A 14,472-nucleotide genomic window follows, 5' to 3' on the forward strand; every position below is an offset into this window, starting at 1 on the left:
CGAGGCAGGCAGATCGCCTGAGGTTGGGAGTTCGCAACCAGCCTGACCAACATGGAGAAACCCTGTCTCTACTAAAAATACAAAATTAGCCAGGCGTGGTGGCGCATGCCTGTAATCCCAGCTACTCGGGAGGCTGAGGCAGCAGAATTGCTTGAATCTGGGAGGCAAAGGTTGTGGTAAGCCGAGGTTGCGCTATAGCACTCCAGCCTGGGCAACAAGAGCGAAACTCTGTCTCAAAAAAAAAAAAAAAAGAAAAAGAAAAGAAAAACTAGGTCTCGCTTTGTTGCCCAGGCTGGTCTTGAGCGCCAGGCTTCGAGCAGTCCTCCTGCCTCAGCCTCCTAAAGTGCTGGGATTACAGATGGGAGCCACTGCATCTGCCGAGATCATTTATTCTTGAAAATCCATCCATTTTGACGGCAAGGTTGGCCGTGCAGTGTGCTGACTCTGCCTCCAGGCAGCATTGTTCACACGCACCTCAGCTTAGGCCAGACCCCACATATGATTTCTTATTTTAAAAAAAAAAAAAAATTTTTTTTTTTTTTAGACGGAGTGGCTCTGTTGCCCAGGCTGGAGTACAGTGGCATGACCTTGGCTCACTGCAACCTCCACCTCCTGGATTCAAGTGATCCTTCCACCTCAGCCTCCTAGGTAGCTGATATTACAGGCATGCACCACCACCCGGCTAATTTTTGTATTTTTAGTAGAGATGGGGTTTCACTGTGTTGGCCAGGCTGGTCTTGAACTCCTGACCTCAAGCAATCCGCCTGCTTCAGCCTCCCAAAATGCTGGGATTACAGGCGTGGACCACCACGCCTGGCCAATTTCTTAATACTTTTTCTTCATAACACTTACCACTGCAATCATTAAATCATTATGTAGTTATGTATTTAATGTCTGTACCCCACCCAGCTGAGGCATCCTGAGGTCATGCACTGCGTGGGTTGTATTAACTATTCCATTCTGTTATTTGCTCAGGGCCTGTCATGTAAAGGAGTTCAGTTATTTTTGTTAAGTGAGTAGATCGTCAGTCGTGCTTCATCCATAATCCCTTGTAAATGCGACTTTGTTTCCAATCCTGTAGCGTGATAAGTGACTTCCTCATTGCCAGGTTGGGTGGCCTTTCCTCTGCTTTTCCTCTCTAATCACTGTGGCTTTGGTACTTCTGCCATTCCTTCCTTCTTGAAACTCTCCCTGGACCTTAGTGACATCTCTTCATCTTGGTTCTCCTGTGTTTCTTTCTTTCTGCTCCAAATGTGTGCTTTCCAAGGTTCTGCTCTCAGCCCTTTTTAAAAGTGGCATCTGAAGTGTCCTGTTCCCCAGAGCTGGATTACGTGCTAAGGCTTGCGGAGAGCCAACCCAGGGAGCAGCGTGTGTTCATCCGTCTGTTTCGTTCATTTGGTAAGGGCCTAGGAATCTCCTGGGGTGGCTACCCGCTTCTTGAGACAGTCTCACTGTATTGCCCAAGATGGAGTGTGGTGGGGCAATCTCAGCTCAGTACAGCTTCTGCCTCCTGGGTTCAGGCAATTCTCATGCCTCAGCCTCCTGAGTAGCTGGGACTACAGGCATGTGCTGCCACACCTGGCTAATTTTTGTATTTTTAGTAGAGACAAGGTTTCACCACATTGGCCAGGCTGGTATCAAACTCCTGGCCTCAAGTGATCTGCCCACCTTGGCCTCTCAAACTGCTGGAATTATGGGTGTGAGTCACTGTGCCTGGCTCTTGATTTTTATTTTAATGAAGCAATTTGGACTGTAAAGCATTTTAAGTCATATAATTGGTTTAAACATTTAGGAGATAAAATTGGCAGAGTAGGTGATCAGTGGGTTGTAGGGTGACAGAAATCAATAATTTATCTAGTGTGTGTTCACTTATGGGGCACTAGACCTTGTTGTGGGCACTGGGGTACAGTAGTGGACAGGCAGTCAGCGGTCCTGCTGTCCTGGAGCTAGTAAATGATGCCTAGGTTCCTGGACTATGTGACTCATTGAGGCAGAAACCCTGGAGGGAGGAGCAGGTGTGTTAGGTGGGGTGGGTTGGATGAGTTTTGGACAGTGTATTCCAGTTGGAGTTTGGCATGACATCAGAGAGGATGGGCAGGGCTACTCGGGAGGGTGGTCTCTGTGGCAGAAGACAGAAGTTTTTTCTTAAGCTCCTCCACTGATACTGTCATGGAGCACAGGTGAGCTTCATAGGAAGTGTGCATGTTTTTTTTAATCTTCATCATCCCAACCACCACCACATGAGACAGCCCATTCACCCACTTTACTGGTGAGGCAACTGATGATCAGAACTAAGGGCTCAGGGATAGGAAGTGAGATCCAGGACAGGCTCCAGCCTCGAGCTCGAGGTTCACACTGTCTCTGTTGTGCTCTTCTATCAGCTCATTTCTTTTTTTTTTTTTTGAAATGGAGTCTCACTTTGGCCCAGATTAGAGTGCAATGGCGTGATCTCAGTTTACCGCAACCTCTGCCTCCCGGGTTGAAGTGATTCTCCTGCCTCAGCCTCTCAAGTAGCTAGGATTATAGGCACCCATCACCACGCCTGGTTAATTTTTGTATTTTTTTTTTTTTTTTTTTTTTTTTTGAGACGGAGTCTCGCTCTGTCGCCCAGGCTGGAGTGCAGTGGCGCGATCTCGGCTCACTGCAAGCTCCGCCTCCCGGGTTCACGCCATTCTCCTGCCTCAGCCTCCCGAGTAGCTGGGACTACAGGCGCCCACAACCGCGCCCGGCTAATTTTTTGTATTTTTAGTAGAGACAAGGTTTCACCGTGGTCTCGATCTCCTGACCTTGTGATCCGCCCGCCTCGGCCTCCCAAAGTGCTGGGATTACAGGCGTGAGCCACCGCGCCCGGCCGAATTTTTGTATTTTTAGTAGAGACAGCGTTTCACCATGTTGGCCAGGCTGGTTTCAAACTTCTGACCTCAGGTGATCTGCCCATCTCGACCTCCCAAAGTGCTGAGATTACAGGCGGGAGCCACCGTGCCTGGCCCCCGTCAGCTGCTTTCATGTTTCTCTTTTTCTTGTGTCATCTGTGAGACTTGTGCTCTGTTCAGGGGAGATGAGTGGGCTTTGTCAGATTATAATTCATGAGGCATTAAAAGTGTTTACAGTTAATTCTCCCTGATGAATAGCCCCTTCCAAAGTCTGTTTTGGCTCTTGGCTCATTAAAAGTTATAATTGTAGAAGTAGCAGTACGTTACTGAGATTTAGAAAACAGTTAACAGAAGAACCCTCCCAAATCCTACCCTCCTCTAAAATCCTACTGTCCTAAAACAACTGTTATTTAAGAGATTGTTTGGTGACAAGGCGCTAAGTTCATTAAGGGGATTTACCATAGTGATCTGGGGATTCTAAGTCATGGATCTCAATTTTGGCTGCCAGAGCTGTACTCACAGTAGCTGGAAGATCATCAAAGAACCTTGCTGTCTTGCTTTGGCTTTCCCTCCATCTCCCTGCAACCTAAAAGTATTTGAAGTACCAGCATTTGGTTTTTGCTTTTCAAATAATTTTTCTAATTTAGTGGTTAATAGTTTGTTAATTTATATCTCTCTAATTGCTAACAGGGATGAAAAAATTTCCATATGTTTGATTTCTGTTTTGAATTGTATGTTTATATTTTTACCTGGTTTCTTTTTGTGTGTGTATTTTTTTCTTTTTTTCTTTGAGACAGAGTCTCACTCTGTCGCCCAGGCTGAAGTACAGTGGCACGATCTTGGCTCACTGCAACCTCTGCCTCCCAGGTTCAAGTGATTCTTATGCCTTAGCCTCCTGGGTAGCTGGGGTGGTGTGTGCCACCACACCTGGCTAATTTTTGTATTTTTGGTAGAGATGGAGTTTCGCCATGATGGCCAAGCTGGTCTTGAACTCCTGGCCTCAAGTGATCCTCGTGCCTTGGCCTCCCAAAGTGCTAGGATTACAGGTGTGAGCCACTGTGCCTGGCCAATTTTTGTATCTTTTGTGGAAATGGGGTTTCGTCATGTTGCCCAGGCTGATTGCAAACTCCTGAGCTCAAGCAATCCATTGGGTATTTATAGTTTTCTTATCATTTTTTCCAGGTCTCCCTCCCAATATTAAACATACAGAATAGGTGAAAGAGCGGTACAGTAAACACCCATGATCCCTTACCCTAGATTTAGCAGTTAACATTTTGTCATACATTTTACATACGGATTTTTTTTTTCTTTGCTGAACCATTGACAAATCAGTCACAGACATCCTGACGCTTCTGAATACCTCAGCATGTGTATGTGCTTTTAGTGTGATGACCCCTTAACCACTTATTTTTCCCATATTTGCTGTAAATATTTTTCCTAGTCTGTTGCTTACGTCCGACTCTGTTTTCTTATGTTTTTCAGAGGGTGACATGCCGTGCCGTGCCAACATCCTGGTCACAGAGTTGTTTGACACAGAGCTGATCGGGGAGGGGGCGCTGCCCTCCTATGAGCACGCACACAGGCATCTCGTGGAGGTAGTGGACAGAGGGCTCCCTCAGACGTGTCTGGTCTCAGCCAGCTCACACAGCACTCACTCACGCACCGTGCTCCACACAGTCCAAGCTCTCAGCACCTCTCATGCACCTGGGACACCCCTCTCTTCCTGGGGAGCTGTGGTTCTCCTCACTTCTGACTTTCATGTCCCTTGAATGCCAAATCTTAATAGGTTAGAGTTGAAAAGCCAGAAACTATTTTCAAATTCAGTTCAGTTCAGCAAATATTCTCAGGAAGGCGATGCTTGAGCTGTCAATCCTGAGAAGTGATCAGGTGTTGGCCTGGCAGATGGAATATTTCTGGTAGAGGAGAGCAGCATGCGCTAGACGTGAGGCTGAATCGGTGCGGTGGCTCCGGAGCCTGCTTTGGATTTTGTGCTGTGTGGGAGGCAGGAGAGATGGGCTTAGCAACTGATGGGCTAAGCTGGGCAGGGGCTAGATGGAGCGGGGCTTGGGGGCCATGCCCAGAGGGTAGCTGTCATCTAGAAGGTGGGGTGGCGTCGTAGGAGGATTTGAAGCAGAGGATTGATAGCAGATTTATGCAGGCAGACATGTGCAGGGCAGTTGGGGTATAGGGCTGGAGGTTGCGGGTGGGTTAAAAGGCTGTGGAGTCATCCAGACGCTGTGGTGCAGTGGGCCTCAGCCAAGGGCCTGATGGGTGGTCCCAGGAGTTGGTGGTCCCTTAGATGTAGAGGTATTGATGCCAGGGTTTGGGCACCTCAGAGCACAGGAAGAGGGGTAGCCTTGGGAAGGTTGGAAAGTGGTGAGGGCGATTCTTAAATGGTTTAGACAGTTTGAGCTCTCTAAAGGTCAGCCAAGTAGAGAGGCCCAAGAAGCCCAGAGATGCATGGATTTAGTCAGTGAAGAGGGCGTGGTTGAGGTCACTGGAGAGTGTGGAGGGAGAAGGTCCAGACCAGGGAGTCCCCTTGTGAGGTGGGGCAAAGGAAGCACAGCCTGGGGAAGGAGGCGGGAGCGAGTCCAGTTATAGTGGCATTTCTCTACCAGACCAAGGTTGGGAGACGCCTCACGGGGAGGCCAGTTGTGCTGCTAACCTTTTACCATGTCCGGAGCAACCCCCACAGCAGAGAATCATTTGGTCCAAGAGGCTAGTGGTGTCATGCGGTGAAAGCCACGTGGGTAGCAGCTGTGAGTGTGCTCTTGTCGGATCCCTGTTGTCTGGTGCATGGAGGATGTGGAGTGGATGCATGAGCTAGGAGGAAAGCTGGACAAGCAGCGAGAGCCGCAGCCGTGGGGGCTGAGTGCACAGCAGTGCCCAGCAGCACCAGAAGGCTGGGCAGCTGAGTGGGCACCATGGTCTATAGGGCTTTGCCACAAGGAGGCTCTTGTTTTGGTGCTGGGCAAGAGCGGCACTGAAGGGATGCTGAGCCCAGAGCCAGGATCACTGGCCAGCAGCAGGACTTAAAGCATGTAAGAATGCCAGGTAGCCAGGAACTTAGCTGACATAAGTCATTTTAGGCACAGTGTGTATTCTTTTTGAAATCTAGTACCTTTTTTTTTTCCCTTTTCCAAGGGCATAGGGCTGAAAACAGTTCACTAGTCTAATAGTATAAGGTGTTGGGCATTACTGAACCAACCTCATGTTAAGGAATAAACCTCTTTTGATCAGTGGGAATTACTGTGGGTCTGAGCACCTGATTTTTGTTTGGTTTTGTTTTTTAATACAAACTTAGGAAAATTGTGAGGCCGTGCCCCACAGAGCCACCATCTATGCACAGCTGGTGGAGTCCAGGAGGATGTGGTCGTGGAACAAGCTATTTCCCATCCACCTGCAGACCAGCCTCGGAGAGCAGGTCATCGTCCCTCCTGTGGACCTGGAGAACTGCCCTGGCGCACCCTCTGTCTGTGACATTCAGCTGAGCCAGGTGTCACCAGCCGACTTTACAGTCCTCAGTGATGTGCTGCCCATGTTCAGGTACCAAGGAGCCACCATAGGTGATGGCACTTTAAGACATTTGATGGAAGTTGGGTCTTAGGAAGTTCTTTTTTTTTTTTTTTTGGAGACGGAGTCTTGCTCTGTCGCCCAGGCTGGAGTGCTGTGGCCGGATCTCGGCTCACTGCAAGCTCCGCCTCCCGGGTTCACGCCATTCTCCGGCCTCAGCCTCCGAGTAGCTGGGACTACAGGCGCCCGCCACCTCGCCCGGCTAGTGTTTTGTATTTTTAGTAGAGACGGGGTTTCACCGTGTTAGCCAGGATGGTCTCGATCTCCTGACCTCATGATCCGCCCGTCTCGGCCTCCCAAAGTGCTGGGATTACAGGCTTGAGCCACCGCGCCCGGCCTAGGAAGTTCTTTTTGCGTGGGAAGGAAACCTAGCTGCTGTCACCTGCCTCGAAGGCAAGAGTCTTTGCAGCCAAATGTCATTGCCAGTGAGGTCACTGTAAAAGCTTAAAAAATGGGAGTGTGTGAGGTTAAACTCTGCTTACATTCTTGAATATTATTCCTCAGCATAGACTTCAGCAAGCAAGTCAGTAGCTCAGCAGCCTGCCATAGCAGGCAATTTGAACCTCTGACATCTGGCCGAGCTCAGGTGGTTCTCTCGTGGTGGGACATTGAAATGGACCCTGAGGGGAAGATCAGGTGCACCACGGCCCCCTTCTGGGCACACTCAGACCCAGAGGAGATGCAGGTAAGAGCAGCCGAGCATGTGCCCTGTCAGGAAACTTGTCCATTGCTGTTCATGGGAAAGTAGCAGTTGGACCTTAGACCCATGAGAATTTAGAGACAGGAGGACTGTGTCAGAATCAAAGACAAAAGTTTTCAAAACGCAAGCAAAGGCTAGCTGTAGTGAGGTAGCCTTTCCAGGGTGAGCTCATGGTCAGCACCCATGGACACAGTGGGCAACAGAGAAGTTGGCTATTCTCTCCCCCTCATCATGATGCAGCTCTCCTTAGATACCACCGCTCAGCCCCTGAGTAATCCCAGGGGGCTCCCATCAGCTTGGAATAGAGAACTACGGCCTCACCTTCTGTGGCCTCGAAATCTACTTTCTCCACCCCGATAGAAAGTAGGCAGAGGACATGAAAGACAGGAAAGGAAATAGAGATGACGGCGATAGTTGCCCACTCTCCCTCATAATAAGAGAAATGCAGTATTAGCTGTTCACAGCACCTGTGCTCCCAGCCGCTCAGGAGACTGAGACAGGAGGATTGCTTGAACCCAGAAAGTCGAGGCTGCAGTGAGTCATGATTGCATTACTGCACTCCAGCCTGGGCAATAAGATGAGACCCTGTCTCTAAAAAAAAAGAGAGAAATGCAACTTTCAACTGCAATGATATATCATTTTCACCTATTAGTGAATAAAGTTTAAACAGTTTGCAGGCACACTGTTGGTGAAGCTCAGGGAAAAAGCAGGAAAGCCAGTCGTCAGAATGTCTCAGGTAGAAAGCAGTGCTGCTTCCAGACGTGGGGCTGTGGCTGGATTTGCGTCTGTGCAGAATAGTTGTGTCCAGCCCTGGTTTAGTAGAAAAAGGCCAACCTAAAGGCCACTAGCAGGGATCAAGTCCGTTATCCTCTCAGTGGGTGAGGTAGCTCTCTGTGCACTGATGTGGGACAAGCTTCAGGGTGGATTATTACCTGACACAAAAATAAAGGTGCAGAATGGTGTGTCGTGTGGTAGCACTGGTGTTGGTAAAATTAGGAATATGTGTGTTTATGAGTGGATAGTTGTCTGGTGTACATATAAGGATATCTTTGGAAGAATTCCCAGAAATTGGTAAAACTGACTGCATCTGGGAATGGGGACTGGAGGTTAGGGGTAGAAAGGAAACATATTTTTCACTATGTGTCCTTGTATATCTTTTGAATTTTCTGTTATGTGCTTGTGTTATTTACACCCCCATCCACCCTCCCTCCCTCTCACACTCAAAGGAGAAGAAAGCGGGAAAGATTTGTCGTCATTGCTTGATGGGTTCTTCCCACCCACCGTTAGACAAAACCAATTCGCTGACACCATGGCTTTGCAATAAAGAGTTTAACTGACATGAAGCCAGCCACACCACGTGGAAGACAGAGTTATTACTCAAATGAGTCTCCCTGAAAATTCACAGGCTAGAGTTTTTTGTTTGTTTTGAGACGGAGTTTCATTCTTGTCGCCCAGGCTGGAGTGCAGTGGCACGATCTCAGCTCACTGCAACCTCCACCTCCTGGGTTCAAGCGATTCTGCTGCCTCAGCCTTCCAAGTAGCTGGAATTACAGGCATGCGCCACCACGCCTGCCTCATTTTGTATTTTTAGTAGAGATGGGGTTTCTCCATGTTGGCCAGGCTGGTCTCAAACTCCTGACCTCAGGTGATCCGCCCCCACCCAGCCTCCCAAGGTCCTGGGATTACAGGTGTAAGCCACCGCGCCCGGCCCAGGCTAGGGTTTTTCAAGGACAGTTTGGAAGGCCAGGGAGTCCACTTCTGGGTGGAGTCATCAGACAGAAATGTAAAAACCCAAAAAGACATTTCAAAGGGTCAATCTTAGGTTCTACAAGGGTGGTGGTATCTGCAGGAGGAGTCAGGGAAGGTTGCAGATCTTGTGACCTAATAATGGCTTCACCCTAGCAGAATTCAACCTCCTCTCATCCTCGTAACCTGATGATCTTTCATTAAGTTTTAGTTTAATTTTGGGGAAGGGCGGTTATCATTTAAAGTATTAATCGACTGGGCTTGGTGGCTGACGCCTGTAATCCCAACACTTTGGGAGGCCCAGGTGGGTGGATCATTTGATGTCAGGAGTTCGAGACCATCCTGACCAACATGGAGAAACCCCACTTCTACTAAAAATACAAAAATTAGCCAGATGTGGTGGTGTGTGGCTATAATCCCAGCTACTCAGGAGGCTGAGGCAGGAGAATTGCTTGAACCCATGAGATGGGAGGTTGAAGTGAGCTGAGATCATGCCACTGCACTCATACCTGGGTGGCAGAGTGAGACGAATAAAAAATAAACTATTAACCAAATGTCTCCCAAAGTTAGCTTGGCCCAGACCCAGGAATGATTAAGGGCAGTTTGGACGTTAAAGCGAGATGGGGTTGATTAGTTGAGATCTCTTTCACTGTCATAATTCTCTCACTGTTTTTTGCAAAGGCAGTTTTGGTTTCAGGGCCAAGAAATAGAACCTGTCTCTACCCAGGAGCGCCTTAGGCACCATCCTTTGTTCATGGTCCAGCCTGCCTGGCCTTAACCGCTGGCTTTGTTTTAAATGCCCACCTGCTGGTTCTAGGTGGCCACAACATTGACTTTCTGGAAGGCTTTAACAGCTTCCCCTACCCCATTCCCAGAATTACTGTGTAGACTGAAGGGTCGTGACTGCTGGGGGATTGCTGTCAATCAGCGTACCCGTACCGAGAGCAGCATGTGAGACTAAGAAGTATGTGAGCTTTAGAAGTATGTGAGCTTCTTAGTCTCCCCTCCACCTTCCAGGTGCCTGGCTTCAGGTGGGCGTGCGTCCAGCCAGGGCGTGCCAGCTTCTCTCTGCAGGCTGTGTGTGTGTGTCACTCTGAATTCACCCACAGAGTTGAGATTGGCACTGCACCACATTCTTCCTAAGACTGTGTTGCAGAATTAGCATGAGAATAGTGTTAAAATGTTAGGACTTTTGGCCGGTGGCTTGCTCCTGTAATCCCAGCACTTTGGGAGGCCAAGGTGGGTGGATCATCTGAGGTCAAGAGTTCAAGACCAGCCTGGCCAACATGGTGAAACCCCGTCTGTACTAAAAATACAAAAAACTTAGTTGGGCATGGTAACAGGCACCTATAATCCCAGCTACTTGGGAGGCTGAGGCAGGAGAATCGCTTGAACCCGGGAGGTGGAGGTTGCAGTAAGCCGAGACTGCATCATTGCACTCCAGCCTGGGCAACAAGAGCGAAACTCCATCTCAAAAAAAAAAAAGTGAGTACTTTTAGTTTGCATATCTTCAGAACACTACTATGTATTTTTTCTCCTTGAATCCTCTTAGTAGACAAACCAGCTAACCACAACCGTAGCCAGCCCGGGACTCAGCAGGCTCCAGGGATTAGAGCAGGACCTTGTGTCCGGGAGCAGTAGAGCGGGTCCTGCCCCTGGTCTCTTGACTGTGGGTCTTGTGTCGTTTCTCTACCAGCGTTGACTTTTGGATTGGAAATTTGAAAGCTGCTAATGAATCTTCCTCATGAATTCATCAAACTGCTTTGATCCTAAGTATACTTAGCCTGTCCCACCTTGGCACAGTGGGTTCTGTCACCAGCTGTTCGGCGTTAGGACCCAGGAGGTCCCTGTGGTGGGAACATGGGAAGGACATGATGACAGGGCAGTGCCATGGGAGCCTAGGAGGGCTTGGGAAAGGGTTCTCCTGTCTTCTTCACATACATTTGCATAGTGTGGGAATGAATAAAAGGTTTAAAAGAACCTGTATTATTCCTGTTACTGTTTATTTTTCCAGAACATATCTGGTCAGATTTTCATTTTCTAGTTTTTATGTTCAAGTAGGCGTCTTAAGTGTGTGGGAATGTCATTCTTTGCCTTTTTGTTAAATTCAAGACCAGGCGGGTGGGTACGTTGCTTACCTGTGCTCTTGGAGTCCCACAGGGCAAAGTTTTTCTTAGTTCCTGAAGGTAACAGAATGAGCAGGCAGTTGTCTCATCAGAGTTGAGCCAGGCATCTCCTGTTTTTGTTGGTTAGAGACAGGGTCTTGCTCTATTGCTCAGGTTGGATTGTAGTGGCACCTCTTAGCTCACTGCAGCTGTGAACTCCTGGGCACAAGCGATCCTCCCACCTCAGCCTCCTGAGTAACTGGGACTACAGGCATGTGCCACCATGCCTGGCTAATTTCGTGTTTTTTGTAGAAATGGGGGTCACCGGTATGTTACCCAGGCTGGTCCCATACGCCTGGCCTCAAGCGATTCGCCAGTCTTGGCCTCCCAAAGTGTTGGATTTACAGGCATGAGCCACCGCGTCCAGCTGGCATCTACTTTTTAGGACAGTTCTTCCTTTTTCAAAAAGAAGCTTAACAATTATGAGAGAAATAAACCTCATTATATAAAATAAAAATATCACTCATGGTCCTCCCTTTCACTCAAAATAGCTCCCTTTCTTTGGTCCCTCTCCAAATGCGTGGGTGTTGTCGGTGCTCATCTCTGTTCTGGGCCTTCAGCAGCAGCATTTAAGATGTCTGTCCGTGTTCTGCACGAGGGCTTATATCCCGTTCTGAGCCCTGGCCATTTGGGTGGGTTCCAGTTTTTGCTGGTATAAATAATTCTGTGATTTGCATTTTTATGGGAATATAACTCTTTTCTTTGTTTTTTTTTTTTTGTTTGGGTTTTCTTAGGATAAAATCCTGTATGTGGGCTTTGTAGTAAGGACTAGCACAGCCTATTAAAAATTGACTCTGGATCATTGTCAACCATGTTTCACAATTTAGAATCTTCGGTTATTTAAATACTTCAATTTAATTCAAAGAATAAGCCAAAACCTTTTTGTATTTTCCCAACTTTTTATTTTGAAAAATTATCAATCCGCAGAATAAGTGAAAATGAACACTGGTAGTCCCTTGATTAATTTAAATTGACCAGTTAATGTTTGCCACACCTGCTTTGTCTTTGTCTCCTGCCTCTCTCCCTGCATCTCTCGGTACACACACACAGACACACACACATGCACACGCACACGCTCGCGGAGTTTTTTGCAAAATCATTTGAAAATAAGTTGCAGACATCTGACACTTCACTTTTAAATACCTCAACACATATCTCCCAAGAATGAAAACAGTCTGCAACATAAACGAAACACATGATCACACCTAAGAAAAACAGTGGTTCCATAGTATCATCTAACATATGGTTCAAAATAAAATTTCTCTGTTTCCAGAAGTCCTTGATAGCTTTTGTTTCCTCAGTCTACAATCCAGTTAGGTGTAGTGCATTGCATTTGACTGTTCTGTAAATTCTGAGTATGTTAAAGCCTTTGGAGTGTGCGCCATGGGACTATTCCAAAAAGGTTCCCCTCAAACCACGAGGTTTAAACCGTTGTTTTTTCCTTCAAATGAAACATTTGGCACAGCCCTGCGTGTTGAAGAGAGAGCTTTGGTGCTCCTCTGATGGGGTGGGGACTGGAGCCTGCACTTGTCCCCTCCCCTGAGCCACTCTGGCAGATCGCTGCCCTTGGCCACATTGTGTCTTCCTAAAGCCAGCAGGGTTCCCACAAACTTTTGGGCCACTGGCCTCTGAGTTTAGAGTTTGTTTCTTTATCTCCTTGGCCACAATAGCCAGCTGCAGTCTACATTGTGGACGCCTGAAAACTGGCAGTTCTCTGGCATTTGGCTCCTGGATTAGAAGCATTGCTCATGCCGCGGCATGTTGACAGCTGACTCTGTTTCCCGTTTCAGTGGCGGGACCACTGGATGCAGTGTGTGTACTTCCTGCCACAAGAGGAGCCTGTGGTGCAGGGCTCAGCGCTCTGCCTGGTAGCCCACCACGATGACTACTGCGTGTGGTACAGCCTGCAGAGGACCAGGTACGCTGAGCGTCGTCGGGATGGAGGATGAGCCTCTGAAACTTGTATGTAAATTCCCCATTTACAGACCCTCTGGAGGCGCCAGTGGGTTGATTTGTGTCTGGACAGAATAATATAAGAACAAAGATTTGTGACCGATGTGTCAGTGTCCATTCGTGTGTACCCAGGAGAGGCTGTCATGGGTTGCTGGAATCTGTTTAGAGCAGATGCGTTAGGAAAAGTCTGGAATTAGCGGGTGCTGTAACTTCTCATGCCAGCTGGAGACCAGTGTCCAGATTCATGCCCTCTAGAGACCTGTGGAGGCGCTCACAGCCCACGTCTGTTTGTTCATCTCCTGGTCTAGCCCTGAAAAGAATGAGAGAGTCCACCAGATGCGCCCCGTGTGCGACTGCCAGGCTCACCTGCTCTGGAACCGGCCTCGGTTTGGAGAGATCAATGATCAGGACAGAACTGATCGATACATCCAGGCTCTGAGCACCGTAAGTGTCCAGCCCCTTGGCTGGTTGTAGGGGATAAGGGAAAAAGAAGTTTGTCCCATGAGCCCCAGCACTCTGCTTATGATTTGCTAAGTTTCTTTCCTGTGTCCTCTTGTCTCTGAATGGCTTCAGCGAGCGCCTTCTGGGGCGGGCACTGCAGCAGAAAGCTGGAGACCTGGGGCTACTCTCTGCTGTACTGGGAGAGCCTCTGGCTGGGCTCCTGCTGGATGCCTTCGCCTTGTCAGGCACAGTCGTTACTGTGGGTGGTCGCAGTGGATTCGGCCATCCCTCTCCTCTTTTCATGAGTTGCCACATTTCTCCAGTTTTCTAAATGTAGATCTGATCATGGGACTCTCCTGCCTGAAAACCTTTGCTCCTTGCTACCTGTAGCAGGGGACTCGGCCTGGGGATTATAGATGGGGCTTAGAGGGAGGGTCTCTTGAGGCCCTTGGGGGTGTGTACAGAAATAAGTGTGCACGTGTGCATTTTGGAGGATGGGGGAGGATCCAAGCCATCCTGAGTTTCTCTCAGAGGGATCTGTCACCCAGAAAGGCATCCCTGCCTTTGGGAAGTCAGTTGTGAACCCTCGAGCCTTGGAGGCCCTTAGCTGTCTGTGCTGTCACCAGACAGGGAAGAAGCCTGTTGTCATGGCCTGGGAGGTGGCCTGCACGTGGGGCAGCCTTCAGCGGGGCCTCTAGGCTGGGTTGAGGAGTGTCTTTTCTGACAGTGGGGACAAGTGGGGAGACGTGAGCGAGGCGGGCGTGTTTGAGGCTGGGGGTGGTTACTGCATGAGGACACAGGGGTATGGTCTGAGGTCTGGGCAAGCGGGGTGAGAAGGGACGCGTTTCTGACAGCTTACCAGCAGGAATCTTCTGGCAAACTGGAGGAAGCCCTGTGCTGAGGGTGCCCGTTCCCCGCAGGTGCTGAAGCCAGACAGCGTGTGCCTGTGTGTCAGCGATGGCAGCCTGCTCTCCGTGCTGGCCCATCACCTGGGGGTGGAGCAGGTACAGACGTGCACCCT

At 48.9% G+C, this 14,472-nt stretch overlaps 1 protein-coding gene across 3 annotated transcripts in view; it reads left to right on the plus strand.

The window, feature by feature from the left end:
- PRMT7 (protein arginine methyltransferase 7) overlaps window positions 1-14,472 on the plus strand; it is a 47,523-nt gene that overhangs the window by 22,924 nt on the left and 10,127 nt on the right. For all 3 annotated transcript variants that reach the window (XR_003117039.1, XM_025370227.1, XM_025370226.1), the window contains 6 exons: window positions 4,356-4,468; window positions 6,178-6,419; window positions 6,951-7,131; window positions 12,848-12,975; window positions 13,319-13,454; window positions 14,372-14,455. Coding sequence is in view for 2 of the 3 variants with exons in the window: in XM_025370227.1 (XP_025226012.1) it covers window positions 4,356-4,468; window positions 6,178-6,419; window positions 6,951-7,131; window positions 12,848-12,975; window positions 13,319-13,454; window positions 14,372-14,455 (884 nt within the window). In the remaining variant the exon portion in view is untranslated. The remainder of the gene's footprint in view (window positions 1-4,355; window positions 4,469-6,177; window positions 6,420-6,950; window positions 7,132-12,847; window positions 12,976-13,318; window positions 13,455-14,371; window positions 14,456-14,472) is intronic.

The sequence above is a fragment of the Theropithecus gelada genome, chromosome 20, assembly GCF_003255815.1.
Source record: "Theropithecus gelada isolate Dixy chromosome 20, Tgel_1.0, whole genome shotgun sequence".
In the NCBI taxonomy this organism is placed as follows: domain Eukaryota; kingdom Metazoa; phylum Chordata; class Mammalia; order Primates; family Cercopithecidae; genus Theropithecus; species Theropithecus gelada.